General features: G+C 31.3%; 1 protein-coding gene across 1 annotated transcript in view; it reads left to right on the top strand.

The window, feature by feature from the left end:
• The window catches only part of LOC107437211 (BAR/IMD domain-containing adapter protein 2), a 133064-nt gene that overhangs the window by 40600 nt on the left and 66509 nt on the right, over positions 1 to 25955 (top strand). The window contains exon 3 of the mRNA XM_043043135.3: positions 21831 to 21923. Coding sequence (XP_042899069.1) covers positions 21831 to 21923 — 93 coding nt within the window. The remainder of the gene's footprint in view (positions 1 to 21830; positions 21924 to 25955) is intronic.

Raw genomic sequence — 25955 nt, 5'->3', positions numbered from 1 at the left:
CCCATAAACCGGTCGCAAATCGCGATATAATTTTTTAAAGTAGTTCAGTAATGTTCAATTTTACGAAATAATCAAACATATTCACTATTTTAATTTGTTACCTGAAATTTAAAAAAAATATTGTACGTTTCAAAAATAAAAAATATAGTTTTTTTCATAAATACATTATGCTTTAAATGTAAAAAGGTTTTTTTTTCTTTGTACGTAATAGTTAGTTCCTTATATTTAAATGTATCTTCCAGGCATTGAAAATTGCTAAAAAATAACAATGAACTTCGTAGATAACACGATTTTAAATAGAAATTTCGATTGTGTGGATAAAACTAATTTTTTTTTCTTGTGTGCATTAGGCGTAAGTTTCACTTCAATTATTAATTAATAAAAATACCCGATCTTTCTGTGAAATTTGTTTCTAATTTGCATTTGTAAAATATCTAAGTTAGAATCTTCCTGTTCTGTGAAATGTGATTTTTTATGCCTTATTTTTTTCATGTATTAAGTAGTAATTCAGTCACTTCATTATTCATGATAAATAATATTTTCTTACAAATATATAATTAGAAAAATACAAATTAAGAAAATTCGCTTTATCTGAGTCAATATTTATCGACGTTCGATTTTTCTAATCTTCATGTAAGAGATAACAAAAGATCAAACATTGTTTTGAGGATTAAATCGAACTAGTGTTTTTCATAGCTTGAGAATTAGAAAAAAAGATAGAACAATGAAATTTTTCCCAAAAGGCATGTTTTTATAAATTCCGAGCTATAATTTGATTGTGGGTTTTAGCGTTCCCTTTTAGTATTCGCTGGCTCAAATAAATTTGGCGAAAGTATTTTCCGCGGAGAAAGAATTTCATGAATATTTCATCCTTTTCTCAAATGTCAAGTTTTTTCTCTCTTCAAATAAAATTTTTCCAATAATTTTGAAAGGTGAAAAAAATAAAGGATTATCAATTCAAACAGAGTTTTTTTCCTTCTCTTTCTTATAATAAGATCCTTACTTTTGGGAAAACTCTTTTAAAAACGTTACTATCAAAAAGAATTTTTTTTTTTTTGTGTTCTAAAATACGGCAAATGTGTTGATCCAAGATAACTTCTATAATATACATATTTTTAACCCCTTTCTCCTCGCTCCCTTCAAACATTGGTCCTGCGGTGGACTGATCGTTAAGACACGGTTCCCAGCAGATCACCGAAGTCAAGTATCACTGGCTACGGTCAGTGTGCGGGGGGGGGGGTGACCACTTGGATCAATCTGCGTAGGGACCGAGGGTGTGCGGTATTGGTCCTCGTTAAACTGTGCTACCGTGAAGTGCTCGACTTCGCGCGCAGGTCGTCGGGCTACCGAAGCGGGGGTGCCAAAATTGTGATGGTATTTCTTCGGATCATCCTCCGGGATGTTTCCCAGACCGTCGCCAATAGCCCATTGTGCAGCTCTAGTGCAACGTAAACTAACAGCAACCCTTCAAACATTGAAGTTTCGCCCTCTATTTTCTGTACCCGTGATATTTTCTGGCTGGAGTGTTCAAAAGTATCACACCAGAAAGTTTAAAACTGTCTATTTCTTATGCCCTGAATTGCATTTATTTCTCAATCTGCTCAACAGATGGAAATACCTAGTGATTTTTACTGTGTTGAGAGATAGTTAATTTCGAACTAAATGTCGTAAAATATGTAACCTAAAAATTAACACAAAAATTAAAAATGTATACATATATTGCATAAACATTTAGTTTTGTACAATTTAATAAAAAAGGCACTTTTATGACAGTTTTCTTTATAGTTATGCGACCATTAAGGGGTTAATTTCTAAAATTGTTTTATTTTAATATCTTAAGTGAGAGCTATCATTGTACAGTTTGCATCCTCAGAACCAGTGTCCATTATATTAGACATTAGGAAAAAGAATTATTATTTGTAGGATTATTACATGTATGATTTTCTTTTTGTATGCCATTTTCAATGTGATTATATTTGTAAAAATATAAATGGATTTTATCACGCTAATCGGAGTTCATAATTCAATGAAAAATCATAAGTTATTCGGTTTAAGTTATTTTTATAGATAATTTCATGGTGTATGAATATTTTATTATTTGAGCCTAATGGATTTATGTTTTAGAAGTCAAAAATGTGCAAAATACACCATAATGCACCATACACCATAATCATACACCGTATGATCTACAGTAGGCAAATAATTCTAAAAATTGAAATGTACATTTTTTTTGTTGTTATTATTACTAGCTAAATACGCGTTCTTCGTAAGGACCAATAAAAAAAAAAGAATCAATTAATCAATACTGAATATCCCTACGAAATCATGCACAAATCTGGTTAACCTATACTGACACAGTTGAAAAAGACAAAATAGATTGAATCATTTTTTTTTTATTTATTTAATATTATTTGCTGCTCTTCAGCTCTGTCGCCTAGAAAAATGAAAATACAATAGCTTAAGTGCCTTACACTTGAAGCAGTGCGATGATTTTAAACTTTATAAATAATGATGGCGTGAAGAATTATCTGGGCTTTAGAACAGACAAATAACTTAAATATTTTAAGTTATTAAACTTTTTTAAAAGTCGCCACTTAGTCGACATTTTCCCACCTAGATGAAAATTATCAAAATCACTGCCTTATTCTCAGTTTTTGCAAATTTTCATGAGCCCAAGTAATGCAGCATTGGAGTAAGTTTTTAAATATTGTAAAACTAGACCACAAACGTTTTTCATTTTCACAAAACTATGGCTTTTGTCCATATTGACGCTTTGCGCCATTTTCGAAATAAGCGTAGACAGCGCTAGCTTTAGATATTCTAAACTTGGCTTAACAGTCATGAGTAACAGTTGAAAGCTCACAGCAGTTATAAAAATAGCATATTTATCGCAAAAAAGCATTTTATATTACGACGAAGCCTTCGAAAAACAGCCTTAAGTTAAAAAAAAACACGTTTTTCAAAGTTCGTCCAATCAGAATAGAGATTAATTGTTTTCAGCATCATTAAGCGTGATGCTAATGCTCTCGGCCAACTCATGATAGTTAGAATTTATCACCATCAAGTAATCACCATCATCTCTGGTACATATCCCTTTCAAGGGGACGTAAGACACCTATTTCCACAGTATCTGTATTAAAATTGTATTATATTGGTGCAGTTTTAATAATTATCAAATATATTAATATAATGCATTGCACCTAGATTAGTTTATTTGGGACCTATTACCGTTCAACATTTAAGTTTAGTGCGAAATACATTTATCAGTGGTAACAAACTAAAGCCGGGATATTAAAAACAAATATATTTTTTATGAGACATTGCTGAGACTTTAGAGTATTACCATTTTTCTATCTGAAATTTAATATCATGTCTAAAATATTTATAAGTAGTGGTGTAAAAATGTTCTTTTAATTATAAATATTAAAATAAAGCGAAATAAATTATTAAAATGAATTGTTAAAATAAATGGAAATAAATTATTAAAATGAATTGTTAAAATAAATTAAAATAAATTATTAAAATGAATTGTTAAAATAAATGAAAATAAATTATTAAAATAAATTAAAATGTTGATACCACTGGAAATAATATTTTCTGAAACTATGAAAAATCAGTTGCAGAAATCTTATTTAAACTACACTAATTACCACAGTACAAGTAGTACGTATTGTCAAAATTAATTAAGCGTCACCTGTGTGGCGGCTTTCTGCATCCCTGAAATAAATGAGCACCTTTTTTTATTCCAATTATTTTACGAATATTAATTAAACATTGTTATTAATAATAATACGGTGATTATTTGTTGTTTCCCCAATCGAATAAATATCTTTTCTCCATTAAGTTATGTTTTTACTTTAATTAATACATATTACCAACATTAATTAAGCATCATTGACATCAATAATAGTATTATTATATTTTAGAGTCCCCTTTTACGAATAAGTACTTTTAAAATTTTAACAAAAATTTTATAATTTTCTAGAGAATCGTATTTGGCAACTAATAAAAAAAAAGTCCGAATTGAATAGTCTGAATCAATTTTCTAAGTTATTTTGGGGGATAAGGGGTTTTCCACCAATTTCATTTTGTACTATTAAGCAATATTAATTAAAAATGAGACCGGCACTGTGTAGATCAACCCCTTATAACTGTATGTTTTCTTTCATTATACCATCACATTTTGGTTTTCGGACGATTATTATTAGTTATTATCAATTGATATTAAATTTCATCTTATGATACAAAATAAAATTTGTGGAAAACCCCTGATCGTTTTGAGCTTTCTTTCAAAAAGTACATAAACTGCTTAGAATACTGCTGGAAATTTTTTAATTTTTGCCATATTGAAATCAAACTTTTTTCATTAGTCTCCAAATACGATTGACTGCAAAATTATAAAGAAACTTTTTAGATTTTTTCTGCACATACGAAGTATTAAAGAATTACCTTAAATCTTATATCTTGCGCACTCTTTAACAAATTTCTTTAAAATTTTAAATTAATAATTTTGTAATTGATTTTAATTGCTCCAAAAATTATGAATATTCAATAAAATTAAACATAAAGTTACAGCAAAAAACGTGAGGTAAAAAAATTAATGTTTTATGAAAATTTTCTCCTTAAATATTTACTTTAGGTTTGCGAAATTTTATGCAATTATTAAAAAGAACATAAAATAATAACATGCATAAAATAATCATTAAAGTATTGCTTGAGAAATTTCAAAAAAATTTCAAAAACTAAAATTGTTGTCTCTTCCATTATTGTACGGTAGTGTATTTATATTCTATAACTTACTTGAGATTTGAAGTTCACATATGTGTTCCTAAAATTATTAACCCCGGTAGTAAATTATGTATTTTGTTAATCTTATGACTTATGTCAGTAAAATAGAAATTTGGAACTGTAAAATATTTTTTTGCTGCATTTCTTTATACTTCAGTGGTGACTAGGGTGTTAATAATACATTTTGTGTGTTAAACGGTATTTTTACTACTTTTTTTACACGCTTGATTCTCAAATTAATATTAGACTTTCCTAGAATAGGGAATTTCCTTAATTAAAAATCCATACCCATTAATTACCGGACCACAACTTAATTAATTAGTTTGCACCGCAGACACATGCAAGAGCTGTTAGACTAATGAGAATAAGGCGTGCAACATGGCTTCCTTAAATATGACGACTTACCTGTCAGAGCATGTTTGCGACGTGGCTTTATTATATCAGAAATTTAATCTGATTAAATCGTTAGAACCGTGAAGTATTTTGCGGTTTCAAAGCGAAATATTTAATGCAGGTGTGTTGTTGGAGAAAATATGTGTTGCGTATTTTGCGGTGGCAAGCCATCCGGCTGCCTGCGTGTGAAATTTGATATTAATTATGATTACGTTTACTACTTCACTAGATTTCAATTTAGTATATTTTACAATTGGAGAGGAAAAACACAGTAAAATTTTCAACAAATTGAAAAGCATATTTATTATATTTTTGCATTGTTTATCCTTTTAAGATTATTGTACAAAATATTGCATTCAATTTCGTAAAAGTATAAAAGTTGCAGAATAATATGTCAAGTGAGGCGAGCCACGCATCCTGCGCTGTGATATGAATGAACAAGCACTCTCAGTTGATGAATGGATTAGCTCAATTTTATCAAAACTTTTCAGGGAGACGTGGTGGCTTATGGGGAAGAGAGCCTTTCAATGAGATGAACCGGGTTCGATGGCGAGTCGATACGAATTCCGCACCCGACTCGCACCGACCACAGTGCCAGTGGTAGACGGATTATGAGTTATAGTCTTCCGGTCGTCATACTAGTCGGTGGAAGTTTTCGTGATTTTCCTCTCCATGTGACGTAAATACTAGTTAGTTTCATTAAAAAGTCTTCCACGCAGACAAATTTCTCCCTATACTTGATACAAGAGTTCGCTTGTCTTCAGGATTGAGTTCAAAATCACAAGGCTACGAAATTGAACATTGGGAGTCGTAAACTCAAAATTGCGTCGACTGCTTAACGACGGTTATAAAATGTATTTAAAAAAACATTACAGTAAAATGCTATCATTTTAAATATTTTATTGAAATAATTTGTTTAAATTATGTCAGAAAGAATTAAGGATACATTCAATATAAGTACTTGAAATTGGGACTTATTTTGCTTTAGTACTTTTTAATGAAAGCTGCAAAGGGTTATTTACTATTTTGAAAAAATTGGAAATTAATGTAGCTGTAATTTGCTGAAAATAAAGATGACCACAAAATTTCTGGTGCTACTCTAAAAGCATAGGAGGGTAAATATATATGAGGGTAAATCGGCAAAAAAGTGGGCTAAACTACTAGTACCTAAGATTGCTGAAAATGATAGCGTAGAAGCATCTAATGAACCTTGTATTGATGCATTATAGCTAGTTTCATAATTTTATATTATATGGATTAATAATTGTATAATTTTATATTATATCTTCTAGATTGCAATCATTCTGAAAAACTTAAATGTAAAAAAAAAAAGAAAAAATCCCTCGGAAGAAAATCTTTTTTTTTTTTTCCATGCAGTTGTGACAATTTAGCAAGCGAAGCGAGTTGTTCCTTGATGTTATTTGAAAACCTAATGCAACTACAAGAGTAGTTCCTTGAGTTTCGAGAATTGAGGGTGTGGTCCTTTAGTTATTATGTTAGTTTGTATAATTTTAATAATAAAAAAATTAAATTGACGAATATAAGAACTTTTTTTAAAACGCAGTGCTTTAGGTAATAAAATCACTAGTTTGGATTAAGTACAAAGTTTACTTATTTAAAATATTTTTTTCTCCTTTAAGTATGCACTATTTTTTTCATTTCTTATTATTTTAATTCTAAAGGGTTATTATTCGATGGAAATGTGTTTTTTCTGTCTAAAAGTTCTTTAAATATCACAATATTCCAGATTTAAATGAGCAACCTTTGTACTAAATCCAAAATAACTTTTAAAAAGAAACTCGGTAAGTTTTTTTAATAAGAAAAAGTCTCTTTCTTAAAAGCGTTTAGTTTTGAGATCTTTCTAACAATATCAAACTTGTCTCATTTATCTTTTTTCCATTGAATTTCCTAGATTTTGAAATCAAACCACCTGAGCCACAATTTAAAGTTGAACTGTTTCAAGCGTCGACGAATAAAGGATCGGTTCTGCATATCCATGACCAATTAGAATGCACCCCGGTTGACAGGTTATTGGCGGAATCTTTTGTGCCGCTCGGGATATAATTGATTAGCGCCACGGTAAACACAGGTTCCAACTTGTTTAATGAAGTAGACATTTTTATCGCTGCCTTTTAACGATTTTGATGTTGGTGAGCCCTTACGATCAATAACTCTCCTTTTTTTCTTTAGCTTTTCGCTCTCTATATCCACACTTATCTCCCTCTTTAATTATTCCTTCTTTCGCATAACAGTTCACAAAGTAAACTTATGGCGATTGGAAAGATGGCTTTAATGCTGGACTGAATGCGTTCAAATAAGTTGATTTGGTTTTTCTTTGTTCATAATCAGAATTTTGGCGCCTACAATCCTTTATCTTCATTTTTCTGTTGCAGAAGGACGCGTGACAGTGGTAAATATTTGAATTTGGGTGGTGATGAATATATTAAATCATCGATTTTTCGATTTCGGATAATATAAATCTTGTTTTATAGAAGAAATGCGATTACTAATAGCTGGGTTATCTGTGCGTGATTATCATGTACTGATATTTCTGATAAGTTTTCATGCGAAGACATCGGTTAATGAAATTTGCTTCAAGTGTTGCTTAACACTTAGCAAGAAATTACATGCATAAAAATATGTTTTTGAAATCGCAAAATGTTTTCTTTATACGACCTTTCCTTCATACGATACAAAACTTTCATACGATCGCACAAATCCATATAATTTGTGCGATTGTATGAAAGTTTAAAAATTTATCAAAGCTATTTATGTTTCACTCTATTTATCAAAGATATCTCAATCGTTATTAATATCAATTTCCTACAAATACATATGATTCGGAAGATAAGTATTCAGTACTATTATACTCGGTGTATAAAATCTTTTAAATCGAAGCTTTTTTTCTTCATTTCCAATGACAAGAAATAAAAACAAATACAGTAAAGAAGGCACAAAAAATATAGAAACACAAGAAAAAAAAAGTTATCGCCCCAGAAGCTCTCTATAACACGCCAATATCTTGTGACTACCTAGTCAATTCCATGAAGTGTTTTGCAGTAGAGGAGGTGTTTTCTATTCATAGGCTTTTAATGTCAGAGATGACTGTAAGGATAGTCATAGGGCCGGGATAGCCATGTAAGCAGGACGTTAGGCCCATGTCCAAGAAGAAGAAGTGAGTTCGATCCCGTCGGCCAAAGACTATCGAAGAAGTGTAGTAAATAGTGACTGGTACACGTTGAATCTGTCGGGTCGAAAAGTCCTTCAGGTTCCCATAACAAATCAATAAATCTAAGGGTATTGAATTGGAGATTGATCGTTCTCTGATTCAGGTGAAATTACGATCTCTGGTTCCGCTGAAAAACCAGAAACGAACTCCCTGCTTTAAATTTGCTTGGTTTCGCCAAGCAGGCTTGCTGATATTTGGAAAGTGGCATTAGAAACAACAACAAGGATGATCGTATTTTTTCCTAAATGATACTAGTGTTCTCCCAAGCAGTAGTGAAATCGTTCCCCAAAATGCGTAGACAATTTAGTCATATAAAGTGTTTAACGGAGTACATCACCAGGAGGTAGGTCTACGTTGTGCTAGGTTATTAAATTGAAGTTGTAACTGCAATATCTGGCAAAAATATCCCGTACATTCGTTTCATTAAGAGGAAATCATAAACGCCTCTTATACTGTATTTCTATCTACTGATAATAGTAAGAACCTACATCACGAATAAGGTGAATAAAAGCCTATTTTTATAGTTTGCATGCGCAATACAATGCCAAGGAGAATTCATTTAACAGAAGGCGAACGAGGTAGAATTTTAGCTTTTAAACAGAATTGGAGTGGTTCTCAAGTTTAAAATAAATAAATAAAATAAAAAATATATGCCAAGCAATATTTAAGGACAATTTTAAATACGATTCACTACAAAATGTCAAAAATTGTGATCGCCTTGCGGTGATCACAGGTTACCCACTAACAAAATGGTTGTTGTCTAATTTTTTTTGGAAAAGCAACTTTATTGTGTTTTTATCTTCGACATCTTTAACTGCTAATCCTGAACTGCTGCTCGGTACACAATTTCGCAGATATATTTAAATGCAGCTCAGACAAATTCTGTGTAAATTCTTTTGATGACTGAATAGACATTGAACAGCCAATCGAGATTAATATTGACATTTTCGAATTGGTACAATGGTGTTTGAAGGAAATTGTAAGCTGCATCATCCACCCGTTTCGGATTCGCAAGTTCATACATGAAATATGATTTGAAAGCTAGGCTTTTTTTCAATTTTACATGAATACTGAATGAATCATTTATATTGCACGGGAGACAGTCTACGGTCTTGTGCAAGTCATTGTGTACGTTGACAATGGATCCTTTAGTACCTATCTGGTGATCAACATCCAGTTCTCGTATTTGCATGAAAGGGGTCCGGAGAGTCACCATTCGCTCTTCTGCAGGATTCAATTCTCTCAACCACTTTGGTACTTTTGTGAGGGAATGGCTTCATGCTTGCGTTTGCGAACGGAATCCTTTAGTTTTTCCGCTTGTGTGTAACGGTTAAGGTATTCCCCTCTACGTTCTTTGACTTGGCCAGCCTTGGTGATCTTAGGCCTTGGCATCGTTTTTTTCTTGCTTCAACTCTAACTTTTCGCAAATCAATTTGGACCCTCTTTATTGAAGTGATACTTTTTATGCGACTTCCAACAAGGCTGCGTTAAACGTTTAACGCTACATTTTTATTGGCCGGGAAATCACGTGGTAGGATCCAGTTTTCCCTCATTCATTTCCATATTGTTTTGGTTCTCACTAGCATAAAAATAATAAAAGTATTGTTTTTCTATAAATATTTTTTTTAGTTTGTTTTGATACACATATAATTTAATTCGCGATCGCAACGAACTATAGGGGGCGTTGTTGTATGAGACACTTACCTGCGATTTCCATATGAACCGTCATTCAGTTACTCTGGAGACGTCGTTAATGTAGCGTGTAGCATTGCAACGTTCCTTCTTTAATGTGGCTTATTAAATTTAAAAAAGAAAAATGCTTGATCTTCTTTCTTGTACAACCGAAAACAAAATGGTATCTCTTTTTATTAGAGAAGGAATATCCAAAACACATCGGAAAAATATTTGTACATTAACAGAAAAAAATATGTATATGCTTATAAGAGTTAAAACCTAATGCCCGAGAAATAGTATTACTAAATTTAATGATATAACATGAAAGGCCCATTTAAACTTTAAATTCTATAGTTTTAAGAATCATATTAGTTCAAAAATTAAAATGAACAAAAAGTATACATAAGCCTCATAATTTTATGAAATTTAATTTTGTAAACAACGTTTTTTGACAACAATTTTTATCAAAAAATTTCAAGTTTCAATAAAAATCATTATTTAGAAACTAAGAAACGTAAAATAAAGAATGCTGACGAAACAAAAACAAAAAAAAAAACAATTCTTTTTTGTCGCCATTTTTAGTGCTACGAATATTCGTCTTTGGGATTTGCCAAAAACAAAACAAGATGCAATTTTATTTTTTCAGGAGAGAAATATTTTACCGAAAAAACGAAAATGTACCAATTCCCACAACATAAAACTTTATCTTGGCAAACGTACGTTTTGGAAATGTTATTTCATTAGGAATCTTATTCATCAGAGTTCATATGGCGATATGATTGTTTTGAATCTATGCTAAACTCTATATCGGCTCATTTTCCACCGAAATCCAATTAACTATTTTGATTTCAAATAAAGTGTTTTATTTTATGAACTGTCGCAAAAATTTTAAGTGTAGATTGGCGGCACTTAAAAACCGCCAAATCTGTAGCGGCGGTGGCGTTAATGCGTCGTAAGTACCGAATTTTTATTCCATACTTTTCTGAATCATATTATTTCAAACATTGGAATATACAAGAAGTATACATAAACACATAATGTTATACCATTTAATTTTTCAAAAGTATTTTGAGAACAATTTTTATCAAAAAATTATAAACTAAAAAACGGAAAATAAAGAATTCTTAGGATAAAAAAAACGATTTTAAGAATTATTAACATTGAAATAAAAACTTTCATATTGTTTCTTTTTTTATTATTCTTATAGTTCTTAATCAGACGTAAAAAACCATTCTGTAGAGAACCATCATCAAATGAAAAAATAATATTTACAAGGAAATTTTTTATTGTAAAAATCATTGCACTTACCTGATTTATGATTCCCGGAGAATTCCAAAATGATAAGTTCCTTGTTTGAAAACTTTATTCTCAAATAATAGATGCATAGTTTATACCTTCATTACTTTTAGATAACATACTACACAGCAAAATTTTATAATTGATATGAATTTGAATATGTAGCTAAAAACAGAATAGCTGAATTCTAGTTGAACTTATTCTTTCAAAATTAAAAAAAACTTACCAAGAAAACGATTTAAATTAATTAAGAATCAGCACAAATGGCACTATTTCAAGTAACTTGGATCATTTTTTATTGTTGTTTTCCGAATTATATGGATACAGAAATATATACTATTCTATAACGAAGAAGAATATGCTATAACTATTACAATTCTGTATGTTCTGAATTCATATTTATTCACTGGAATGACGAAAGCAATGTTGACTTCACTTTAATTCGTAATGAATTGAAGACAGAAGAAATGCATTTTACCTTAATACACACATCTGTAACAGTATCCGAAATCGGAAGTCATCAGTTGCAAGTTTGTTGATAATAGAAATTAAAAATTATTGAGGAATTTTTCTTCAAATGTTTGGCGTGTTCTGTTCCTGAAAGATTTACTAATATTCTGGAGATTTTTTTCAAGTTCTTCGGCCTTTTCCTTAGGGAAATTTTGTTTCTTATTTGCTGCTAAAAAATGGCGTCTGATTCAGTCAATGACTTTGATGGAACTAAATGAAAACGTGATAAATTAATGTCCGATATTTACAGGCTCCCGCTAGACGGCGTACTCGAGCGTTGCGATCGCGAATAGGGTAGTATTTTCTATTTTCAAACTTAGTGGATAACAATTGTAAAAAATGAGTGAAAACAAACCCACGGACAATGCGACGGATTTTAGGTTATGTCAAGGTACGTCTATTGTGAATATCAATTGATTGTTAGGTTTTCTCTTTTCTAATTGTCATTTATATTTCACCAAATGCAGCCATGAGGGATATTAAAATATTTATTGCAAGATCTTTATTGCCACTATCCACAGCAGGTTCACAAGCTCTGGCAGACGTTACTGGTGAAAAAATTGATTATTGTGAGCGGCCTGTGATCCTTGCAGGAGATTTTAATGGGAATTTCTCGTTACCTGAAGCTGAAACGTTATTAACCTTCCTTAAAGACTAATTTGGATTGGAAATGATAAATGGTAGGAATGATCCAACAACCAAAGGGGTAACTATCATTGATGCAGTTTTTGCAAGAAATATTGAAAAAGTAGAATTCAAGCATTTCGCATCTTACTTTAGTTATCATAATCCCATTGAAAATGTTATAGATTTGGATATTATAATTAAAAGATGCGATCAATTGTGAATTGTAAGCATTGTTAATAAAGTTTGTCTTAACGAAACAATATGATTTCACTAGAAATCAATATCTACCCCTTCCTATTTTCATTCCCACATTACGAAGTTTCACTTCTTACGCGCGGAGGGACTCCACGCACTATTTTTTTGTGATATTAACCTTAATTAGTAGTGAAAACGATCTAGTTTGAACTGTAGGTTAGAATTTCTGATTCTTATTAAAAACAATAAAAACTCTCTCTCTCTGGTCCCATATCTCAAAAATAAACTCACCAACTTAATGCATAACAAAATTAAAAGTGAAAAAAAAAATTCTGAAAAAGTTATCAAATGGCAGCGGTCGCTATAGCAACGCATGCGCACTGTTTACTATCACTCTTGATTATTATAGTTGAAAAGTGAGGACGCTAATGAAATTCAACCCAAGACCCGATGGGTAATAGAAAGATCCAATGCTGCAGTAACTAATTTCCTCAAGAATACTGAAAGCTATAGCAGAATTGGAAGGCAAAAAAGAAAGAAAAAAACTCATCAAGGGAAGAAAAATGAATCTGGAAGCGTGTTTGTCACGGTAAGATGTCATCTGCACAAACTATAAATGAAATGCAGTTACCATGCAGCACGACTAGAAACTATTTAAGTAATGATCCGAACATTGAATTTAAAATATTAAAGGAAAACCTCCTCATTCTAAATTACGCTCTATGCTCGATAAGATAATAAGATGCTCGTTTAGTATTTGCAAAGAAACATCTTAAGAAAGAAACGAATTGGAGTGATGTGATCTTTTTTGGTGAAAAGAAGTTTAATTTGGGTTAAACCAGATGACTGTCGATATTTCTGGCACGACTTCCGGACTGGACCACACTCATTTTCCAAACGTCAATTTGGTGATGGATCCGTTTTTGCAGCAGATGATACAACTCCAATTGTATTCATTTTAGTTTGCGTGAATATTATATAATTATGTATTAGGATATATTTGAAGATAATTTTTTGCTTGTTGCCAATCTTATTACATCCGGAGACTAAATCTTTCAACAAGAGAAAGTGAAAGTCCATACTTCATATTCATCCTGGAGGAAAGTAAATAAGGATAAGTCCTTGGAGTGGCCATCTCATAGACCAGATCTGAATCCGGCAGAAAACTTGTAGGGCATATCTGTAAGAGACGTTTACAGATCTGACCGACAATTCAAGAGCATGTTGGATTTGATTGTTGCAATCAAGATGTCTTGGAACTATATTGATACCAGGATTTTTCGAAATTTTGCTGGGTCCATGAATGCGAGATTGATATATGTAATCGAAAATAAGATATGCCACATTGATTACTGATGTAATAATTCTACCGACTTAATATTTTTCCTCCACTTACTTTGCGTTGAAATCTTATTATGACACATAAAGCAATGTGTTATGTATTTTGCTATTAATTTCATCTTGCTTTTGATTTAATCATGTCATAATCTATGGCTATATTATAAAACGAGGTCCTTTCATCTTACGTTTTATCACTTTCTGCAGTGGCTTTACTTTTTTATTGCACTGTATATACCTCAGAACTCTCGGAGTCTGTAACACTAAGTGTCCGAATACTTTTGACCAGATAATGTAAAACAGCAAATGTGCGCTTGCAAAAGTAAAATCCTGCAGACCTTTCACTTAAATTTCAATCTGTAATAGCTAAATTAAAGTTTTAGGAAAAATATTGAAAACGTTGCACGCAAGTCAATGTGTAACACAAAAATTAAACAAAATTGACATTTAACAAACTTTGTATATAATCTGTGGTTCTGAAATTAAATGTGTTTTGAAGCCATTTAAATGATCCTTCAAGTTATTCTCAGAAAACAACTTTTCCTTTATGAAAAGAAATGAAGCTAGAATTTCTATTTTTAATCAGAATTACGACTAAAAATTTTAAATATGTCCGCATTGGTGTAATCAAAGGCATCGGTAACGAGAAAAGTTGAGGAAATCTCCTTCAAATCTAACTGAGTAAATTCCATTGTTTAATTGGTTCAGCTCTTTAAAGGTGATTTTTCGATTTTCTTTCGCCTAGGTTAGATGCAGAAATCTATAGTTACTCCTTAGAGACGTACAGCAAAGTTTCCCATTATCTAATTGCGAAAAATGTAGACCTGGAATTTATTTTTTTCCCCATTATTTAATAATTTCATTTTTGTAAATACTCTACGTAGTCATAGATTTTAGTTTTGCTGCATACATTTAAAGTAAAATGTTATATTTTTACTAATTTAGTGACTGCAAAAAAAAGAGAAAAAAATAGTGCGTGGAGTCCCTTCTCGCGGAAGAAGTTAAACTTCGCAACCTGCGACGTTAATTGTAGAAGAATCAACAGTAGTAGAAGGATCACTAGTTCTATTCAACGACTCTTTTTCCTGCTCCGCTCGCCTCCGTGCTCTGTAATCACGGTAATATTGTGCATTTTTCCCTCGTGGACCTCTTGAACCAGTGGAAGTGATTGTGATTGCCTCATCGTCTCGCCATGGAAAATGTATTTGTATTAATAATGTACGTGAATGCGTCATAGTGTAATTTCAGAAGAGAAAACCTAACATCAATTGATATTCACAAGAGACGTACCTTCACATAACCTTAAATTCCTCGCATTGTCCGTGGGATTGTTTTCACTCATTTTTTACAATTGTTATCCACTAAATTTGAAAATAAAAAATACTACCCTATTAAATTATATGTGTATCCAAACAAACTAAAAAAATATTTATAGAAAAACAATACTTTTATTATTTTTATGCTAGTGAGAACCAAAGCAATCTGGAAATGAATGAGGGAAAACTGGATCCTACCACGTGATTTCCCGGCCAATAAAAATGTAGCGTTAAATGTTTAACGCAACCTTGTTAGAAGTCGCATAAGAAGTATAACTTCAAAAATTTATTTTTTATATTATTTTTTCATATAGGATTTGTTACTATATTCCATGTGTTATTTTATTTTGATTGAATAAACTTAGGTCAAAATAAGTGAAAAATATTATCGTTTGCATATTATTAATTCACGGTTATGAAGTACAACATAAAACACCGATTTTTTTTCTACGTTAAAAGTAAAGTCTTCCAAAATAAAGCTTATTTCCAAAGAATAATTTTTTTCATATTTGCACTTATTTAGTTTTGAGAGAAACATAGTTTAAATATCTTGGATTTATAATATCAGTTATTGATAGTTTTTTGAATTTGAATTTTTTTTCCTACTACTTTTTTTGGATTTTATATATTAGTACAAATATAATTCCGAAAATTTAAAAGATTTTTTAACTATAAGTGTTTTTTATAATTAAAAATTGTCAAAATATATTTTTGCTTCTATTTAAAGCGTTAGAAAAATATAGAAAAACAACACCGGTGTCCCATCTGCATTAAAGGGTTATACGATATCTGTCATACGATGGCGTCCACGCGTGATACCTTTGAATGATTGAACTGTTAGGCAAATAATTGGACAGGTGTTAGACTTTTTTGAATATTAAAGCGCTTCGCGTGGGAATAATTTGAATGTTAGTTTTTTCTGGCTCAATTTTTTATTTTATGTTTGAGAATAATTTAGTTAATTTAAATTTCTTAAGTTTGGTAATCATTCAGGTTACGCTTAAACTTATTAGTTTTCTGAAATAAAAATTTTGACATTATTGATTCTTAATAAATTATGTATTAATTAATCTCGTATTTTTAAATATTTGTAAGTTGAACAAGTTCAGGGCTAAAGAGAATACAAGGGCTAGTTCACTCCGCTCTTAGAGCTGAAGCTACGATTTCCCTCCTCATGACGTCACTGTGTATACAGATCTCGGAGATCGTAAGCTAAGATATGATAACTTTGCATCTTTCTATTGTAAAAATAAGTTAGACTTTTTCTGGTTATTAGCCTTCAAACTTTACGTAATTAACACATTATTTCCGTTAATAAACATAGTTCAAAAAAAAAACTTTCTTGGTTATTATATTAAAAAAAAAATACAATTTTAAACTTATAAAAATGTTTTGCTAGTTGGTGAAAATGACACGATAAATACTTAATTTTAAAAAGTTCAGTTTTAACTTTAACTATTAAGAAAAATGAAGGCATATATCGACACTTTTTATCTACATATTCTTTTATAAGGATAAGTTAAGTTAAATTTAGAATCCCTGATTTTAAAATATGTCGTTAATAGCAATTTGTTCATACTTAATCATTAGGAAACATCAACCTTAAACGCTAATTACTGAAACAAAATAATAATTTAGGTTCATAGTGACATCAGAAATTTTACAATTGTTTATAGACATTTAAATTTACGATGATATAATATATAGATATTTAAATTGAAGAGAATATAATTTTTAAAAAAAATCATAAATATTTAGAATAACTACATTAAAAAATATGTTATGAAATTAGGAGAATTTCAACTATATACTATATATTTTATTTATACTTTTTACTTACATTTTAATTTTCTTTGACTTTATCTATTTTTTAATTCTTTTCACCTGCCTTTCTTTATGAAGTAGCGAGGCGGTTTCTATTTAGATAATGAATTTTTATAAAAGTTCTTTACGACAGAATAAACGTATTGCGGTTTTATATTAACTGTGTCATTTCGGAATCCATTCTTTACATAGTTGTTCATTTACTTTAGGGAACACGCGAAAAATTATACTTTTTCCTTTTGTTTTTATATCAGAATTTTTGCAAGTTGCAATCGCTCAAACTGACATTTCGATAATAGTTTTAAATTCTTGTAAATTCACTGCAAAATCTGAGGAAAGTCATTATAGAAAATAACAAATGTCTTAGAATATCTCGCAAAAAGAAATGATCCAATATTAGTTAGAGCTAGTAAGGCCAAACGCTCCGTTCTTGAAGTAAAAGTGCGAGCTTTGCGCCAAAGTGACGTCACTAGAGTGACGTCTTAGGATCGGCGCGGCGAGAGATACTTCAAAGGAGTGAACCAGCCCTTCTATTTTCTTTAGCCCTGGAACAAGTTTATCTTCTCTCGAAAAAAATTGATTACAATAATCTTCTCTGACATTCAGGACATTTATCGAAGCATTAATTCAACTGTTATTTATTTAATAAAATTCAGACATGTTCATTTAATTAAATAAGTGTCATTGTAATCAATGTTAAAAGCATTTCTTAAGGATTTTTTTTTATGTTGCAAAATAAATCAGTTTAAAATAATTACGCGAAGCTTTATTAAAGCTGTTCCTTTTTGGGTAATGACTTCTTTTTAATTTCAAAGGAATTTAGCAACGAAATCGATTTCTACAAAAGAATATTTAAAATATTTTTGTAATGAAGAATGATGAGACATTTTGTAACGCACATATTTTACTGAAACATATTTACTAAAACAGAATTGTAAAGCTCGATTTTTTGGGAGAGGGGTAGTTTTAATACTTAATATATGCTATCCCCCCTTTTTAAAAATATCACAACATAAATCCTTTAAAGTTAAAAAATTTTTTAAAACAATTGTCAGGAGATTTTAAAATTTTTATTTCTGCAAAATTTGTCGAATATCTGAAACCTGCACTCATTTTTGAAAATATCACAATGTTTTTCATGATACATTTAAAAAGTATTGTTTATTTTCAAAACTATTTAATGTCAAGTGAAATTTAAAAAACTTCAACTCTGAAATTTTTTTGAAATATCGTGCTCTATTTGTTATTTATACGATTCGAAAGTTCCCAAATTCATGTCAATTTTTAAAAATTATAATTACATCAAAATATATTAAATTTGGATCGCAATTATACGTTAAAATAAGTGTAAACAGAGCATTTTGCATTCGTAAGTATGGTACTCAAAGCTTGCAATTAATATAATTAAAAGTATGTATATTTTTTATTTTTGTTCTTTTAGTGCCACTGCCCGGTACACATTTGAACGGTATACCCTACACTGATGTTTTTGTTCCGCAGTGGAGTGATCGTTAAGACACGGTTCCCATAAGATCACCTGAAGTCAAGCATCACACGCTGCAGTCAGTGCGCGGGTGGGTGTCCACTTGGCGAGTGTGGCGGTATTGATCCTCGTTAAGCTGTTCTACCGAAAAGTGTTCGACTTTGCGTGCAGGTCGTTGGGCTACTGAAGCGGCGGTACCATTCCCTCTGCAGAGGATCAAAATTGTAATGGTATGTTTTTGGATCATCCTCAGGGATGTTTCCCAGACCGTCACCAATAGCCCATTATGCAGCTCTAGTGCAACGTAAATGAACTACAACAACAACTTATACTGTTTTTTTTATGCAAATGCCGCTGCCGTAAGTTTCTTGCCCGGTATACTCTACAATGACGTTTTTCTTTTAAGGTTAAGTGCCACTGCTCTATATATCTTGCACTGATATTTTTAAGTTGAAGTACCACTACCATACTCTACAAGACTATACTATAGTAGCGCCACCTATATATCCATAAAGTCGTTAACCTGTAGATCACATTTTGGGACAATACTAAAGCATAGTTACTAGTATAGTTTCCGTTGCACACAGTATTTTTTTAAAATATTTTTATTCATTAAATGATAAAATTTTTAAACTTTTATGCAGTGTTTTATCCGTATTTTCTTTTTCTTTTTTTAGAAAGTGTTTTTTAAAGTATCCCACTGTAAAAGGAAATCAAATTAGAATCACAAAATATATGAAACTTTATATGGTCACAAGAGTTATCTATTCTATGAAAGCACTCATCATGATTTTTGAAAATGAGTTATTTGCTTTGAAACATTAAACTAGTTAGGATTTTCAGAGGGAAATTTTCCAATCAGTAGAATCGACATATAGTGTAACGAAGATTTAAGAATAATGCATTATAGAAGCTTCATTACATAAAAAGAAATCATTTTTTTAGGTCACTGTGTAATTTTTATAAACATATTGAATTCATGTAATGCAATATTAAAAGAGTATTGCTCCAAATCCTTCCATATATTTTAAGTTACGCATCATCATTTATATTAAATATGCATTTGAATGACAGATCAACATTTGCATTTGAATTCCAGATTACATAACAGTCAACTTTCATCAATCAACACATTTTAAGAAGAAGAAAAAAAAGCATGCAATGTATTTGACTATTTCTAATTTACATTTGTCAAATACAGTTTTCGAGTTCTAGCGTGAAGATCTTGTTTTCAATACATAAAATAGATCCGCTAAGTATTATTTTCAAATGGTTTTGAAAAATGGAAAAATAGTTTCTTTTGATTTTTTACTAGAATAATGGAACAATGTGATAAAAAAAAATGGCGTATTTGAAATATGTCACAAGGCTGAAATAAATGAACCGCGACTCATAAATATGTTTAAACTCAATACATCTTAAGGGGGGCGGGGGACACCATTGTGAATTTTTTTCTTTCGAATTGATTTATTTTTTAAGTAAAAATAAGTATTTTTCTTTGGATTATTTTATAATTCCATTTGTCTTTGCATTATTTGATTTTAAAAATATATTAAAAATAGTGTAATAAAATTAGCATTTCGCTATTAAATCGCGTCTATAGTTGATAAATTAAAAAATTATTCGTCAAACTAAAATTTTGCATGTCAATAAATTTTTAGTCTGTGAAATATTTGAAATCTATAACATCTCTCGTAGCAAAATAACTTGAACTCTCATTGGACCAATATTTACGAATCGTGGCTCAATCAGGGTTCAAAAAACCAATATTTTTCCAATATGGGCCCTATATAGAATTGCTCGATTCACCCGACATTTTACTGCCACTTTACAACCAATATCGGCCCTGTATAGAATTCTCAAATTGACTCGATATTTTATAATCATTATCTTAATATAAACCCTAGATAGACCGATGTTAACACTACATAGAATATTATTAATCTGCATACCAATATTAAAAAATCTAGACATCCCCAATATTAGTCCCTCAGAGCATGTTCATATAGGGCCAATACTGAGCGAATTTCGAGCCCGACTGGAGCCAAGATATAATTGTTGCCTGAGATATCTTGAAAGTTGTTATAAAATTTATAAGTTGTTTTTAACTACATTTTTATAGCATTTTTACTTGTTTTCAAGTAACAAGCATAGTTAATTGTAACAATTCCTTTTAATTCAAGTATATTGTGAGACAATTCTAAATTTTAACTATTCTATATGATAAAAGTGGTAAAAAAGCAAAACAGAAAATTTTTTGTTTTGCCAATTATAATCTTCTACTTGTTCTTAATTCGCTTATTGATTAAAAAAACTATTATAAATGCTTTTGAATAAACTATAATCAGTATTTTTGCTTTGTCCATTTTTAGCTTTTTGTTCTTAATCTGTTTATGGATTAAAATAAAATATTTTTTTATAATTATTATTAATAATTTTAAAATAAAATATTTTAATTATACCAGTTTTTGTTTCATCGGTTTCAATCTTCTATTCGTTCTTAATTTATTCATATGTAAAGAACTGTTGAAATTATTTTAAAAACGATACAAAGAAATTCTCAAGTATTCTGTGTATTGTAATTCTACGTAGACGTCATGAATAAATTATGAAACTCTGAAAAGTTCAGTTCATTTTTGAATAATCGTTAAACGCAGATTTAGTATAATATTTAAATCGTTTGGTTAACAAGATTTTCTAAATTCTTATATTCATTACTTATACCTTTTAATAATTCCTATATTCATTACTTATACCTTCAAATAATTATTATATTCATTTTTATTACATTATAAGCTTTTGCAAACCAATGGTCGCACATATTTTAAAATTTTTTTAATACAGCAAACAGCTCACGCAAGTCCTCGCTTTTCGTTTGCTTGTTTTATTCACTTCTTAATAATCGTTAGATTAAATGCACATTTTAGTATAGTATAGTATTTAAATAGCTTGTTTTAATAGATTTTCTAAATTCTTGCATTTATTACTTATACCTTCAAGTAATTAATTTTCATTACATAATAATTTTTGCAAGTTAATGATCGCACATAATTCAAAACTTTTGTTATTACAGAAAACAATTCATGTTTACCACCGTTTTTTTATTTATGTGTTTGTTTGAATTTAGAAAAATAAATGTTTCTTTTCTCTCCCGTAGGAGCGGTGGCAGCATCTAAAGCTTACATAGATGCTCTGGGAAAACTAGCTAGGCATGCTCACCAGGGCACTTGGGGCGGCTGTACAGATATAGGTAAGTGACAGACGTGACAAAATTACTGATCATCCAAAGTTATGATAAGAAACTTTCTTTCCCCAAAACTTTTCTTTTTTGAAATTGGACTGGGGAAGGAAACAGTGGTAAATAAAGAATAAGCATTCCAAAGTTGTGAAATTTAAGAATTGCATTTATTTTTTAGAGGAAATTTTTTTAGGTTTAAGAAAAATTGTTCGGTGATTGTTGGTAAAGTTTTATTTAATGAGCGTGAACCAAATTAAGTTTTTTTTTCAAGGGATTGTTTACTTTTATAATGTCTTAAATCATTCGGTAAAACTTTTAACAAATACTTTTGCATGAAGTTTTGAGGCTAATATGTCACTATTTGGAAGTTTTGTTTATCTAATACCCATGATTGCTTTTATAATTTTTTTCTTCTCGATGATTAGATTGTTGCGTGAAAATTACATAAAAATATTTAATTGGGTGCTTGCACTTCAAGAAGATTACAATACCTACTCATGTGACATATGACGTCAGGGCCCGTGAATCGTTTATAAGCAAAATGTCGTGTTGAAGTTGAGCTAAGCTTCTCTTCATAAGTTAGAATGTTAATTAACGTAAAGTTAATTAAATCCGTATCACACATTTGTTGAAGTATAATTCTTCTTCGTCTACGCCTTTGATTTAACTTAGATTTATTATTTGTTTACGTATTTTATTGTTATCGTGATATATTTTTATTTGTGTGCCAGGCAACTTCATGCATAATTAGTTTATGTTCTACATGACTTCATGCCTGCCTTTGTGTTAAGTGAGAAATATACAGTAAAAGAATGGAAATTTTTGTGAAAGAATCTTCGTGAAGGAATATAAAATGCGTCACCAAAGAGAATTGACACTTGAAGGGTTTGGCTTACTCGAAGCAGAATAGAAAGAATAGTTGCTAGCATGAACAAAAGCTACGTTTCAACAAGCGATGAGTAGCGCGATACCCACACTATATCACTTGCAGGCATCCCATTGAAGGACATAATTTCATTTTCAAAATTGGTGGCAAAATTTACTAGTTCTAAAACATACTTCTATAAAAATTAGGATTCACACAAGCATTTTCTTAAAGCGGTATCGCAATGCATTTTGGATGCAAAAAATTCAACGCAATAATTGCTTTGTGCCTTATTGCAATACAAATAATCACTGATTGGTAAATATTAAATATTTATGCTCGTATGAAGGTTTAAATGCTCAAATGCGTTATTCCGAATACGTCGGTAGTAGTAACATCGTATTTAAAACATGGATATTTTGAAAGCGATGAGGAAATTGCCGGCACGGAAGTAAGATAATTAATTATAATAACCGCCGAGAAAACGATTAGAAAATGATGTTGATTTACAGCTGCATAGTTGTGAATTGAGGGCGTCAAAAAGTGATTAATCAAATTTGAAGTTTAAGTATTGAAATAACATATCGTTATTTGAAAAACTAAGTGAAAAAGATGGCAAAAACGAAAAGTAACTACCGAGAAAATGGTCGGAAAATGATGTAGAAACACGATGGAATAGTAGCGAATAAATCATACCAATAGGTGAATACTCAAATTCGAAATTTGAGCGTCGAAATACGGCATTAAAAAATCGAATATAGAACTATAAAATTTACACTCTTTTATGGAATTGCAGAAAATTTATTCAAAATTTACTTAATTATTGTGATTCTTGGCTTAATAAATTCAATTTAGTAGATTTTTATCCACCACTATTTTTAAACAATTCGTAGTCTTATATAATTCACCACTTTTTTCATATATGTCATGCTAAACCTTTTAAAACTAGCAAAATCTGTCTAATATTTACGATTTTAGTTTGTAGTTAATTGCAGTTTGGCAAGACGGGCAAGCTATGTAAAATTAACGTGGCGTTCAACGTGTTAATAACATTGTGAAACATTAATATCCAACAATGCTTTACAGTTTTGTATTCATCGTTTAAATTTCATGTGTTGACTGGACACAAATTTGAATAAAGCCTATAATGAAAGTAAACTGCTGTTTGTAGAAAATGCAACACCATGAAGGAATCATCAGAATCAAATGAAATTCGCAGCAAATGTCAATTATAGGATATTATGCAAATTAATAAAGTTTCAGAGCCATCGCGCGTGCGTGGCGCGCGCAGCGCCCTCTGAATTGATGCTGAAAGCGTATAAATAAAGTGCTGTAGCGGGACGTTGAAAATAGTCTATGATTATTTGTTAGTGGCAAACGTTTAGTGAGACCTGAGTATGCCTCCACGACGGAAGAATAAGAAATTCAAGCAACTTACGGAGTTTGAACGAGGGAGGATAATCGGCCTTCGAGAAGGAGGATTTTCCTATCGCGCAATAGCAGCTCGTATGCAGCGGAACAGTTCCACAGTGATGCGAGTTTGGAAGCAGTGGACCGACGAGCACCGAACAACTCGAAAAACAGGCACTGGACGACAGAAGGTGACGTCAGAGCGCGATGATCGACACCTGCTCCGCATGGCGGTGAATGATCGCACAGCTTCCTCCAGGCAGCTGGCAGCACATTGGTCTACTGCAACAGGTGTACAATTGTCGGCTTCGTCAATTCGTCGTCGTCTGCTGCGCCGTGGATTGCGTGCAAGGGTGCCATTATACAGGATTCCCCTCACGGCGGATCATCGACGGCTGCGTCGGCAGTGGGCTCTTGAGCACAGAGACTGGCGAGCTGATTGGCACCAAGTTGTCTTTTCAGATGAATCACGCTTCAATTTGTGGACCCATGATGGCCGTGTTCGTGTTAGACGTTATGCCGGTCAACGCTGCCTTCCTGAGTGTATTATTGAACGACATAGTGGTCGAACACCCGGAGTTATGGTCTGGGGTGCGATTTCGTATCATGGACGATCCAATTTGATACGAATTGAGGGTAATCTCAATAGCAACAGATACGTCCGTGAAGTGCTACAGCCCGAAGTCGTTCCTTTCCTTCAAGGCATCCCTGGAGCTATCTTTCAGCAGGATAATGCACGCCCACATGTTGCGCGGACTGTTAGAGACTTCTGTTCAGCACAACGCATGCAACTTCTTCCTTGGCCTGCTTATTCGCCGGATATGTCGCCTATTGAGCACGTGTGGGATATGGTTGGTCGGCGTCTCACTCGTGATCCGCGTCCTGCAGTTTCCAAAGACGAACTTTGGTTGCGCATACAAGCGATATGGAATTCTCTTCCTCAAGCAGATATTCAACATCTGTTTGACTCCATGCCACGTCGTATAGCAGCACTTATTGCAGCGCGTGGTGGCTGCACCAAATACTGATTTCGGACGCTTAATTTGTTTCTTTTGTTTTGAAAATTTCATCATTTATTTGTATCAGTACAAGTCGTTTCTGCATTAAATTTCATTTGATTCTGATGATTCTTTCATGGTGTTGCATTTTCTACAAACAGCAGTTTAAATGTAACTTATTTACTGTTTAATAATCGTAAAACGGTTAATAAGTTAAAAAACCCTTAAAATATATTTATCATAAAATGTTAAGTTATAATTAATGAATACCACTCTTAGTTTTAAGCCTTTAATTTGAAATGAAAATCATTATCAAAACCGTAATAGTACCAAACGAAGAAAGGATAATAATTAAATAATGCAGGTAAATACTGTTAAATAGAAGATAAGCAAATGTTTTACAGTTGAAGAATACTTAACTTAAATTTTGATGTCAAAATACTCTTTACGATTCGATGTTTATTTAACAAGATATCTTTTCTTACGATTTATTTGCAAACGATTTTTAAGAACTAATATGGATTTATCATAGTTAAATACTACTACTTTCACTAAGTTGTATGGTTGGTATCACAGGAGGAAAAGTTAGGTCCTTGTTGGGGAAGACGTGTTCGACGCCCATCCATATCTATTATTCAACAAACGGTCTTTTGATTACACTGGAAATGGACTTTCCCTGCTCCGTGATAATGCAAAGAAGAAAACAACTCAGCTGCCCTCTCTGATACTCTTTTTCGTTATTTAGGCATTGGAACTTCTAAGAAGGATCGT

Source organism: Parasteatoda tepidariorum, chromosome 2 (assembly GCF_982258835.1).
Source record: "Parasteatoda tepidariorum strain Cologne lab strain chromosome 2, Ptep-v5.0, whole genome shotgun sequence".
Lineage (NCBI taxonomy): Eukaryota > Metazoa > Arthropoda > Arachnida > Araneae > Theridiidae > Parasteatoda > Parasteatoda tepidariorum.
This window is presented reverse-complemented; position numbering and strand designations above follow the sequence as displayed.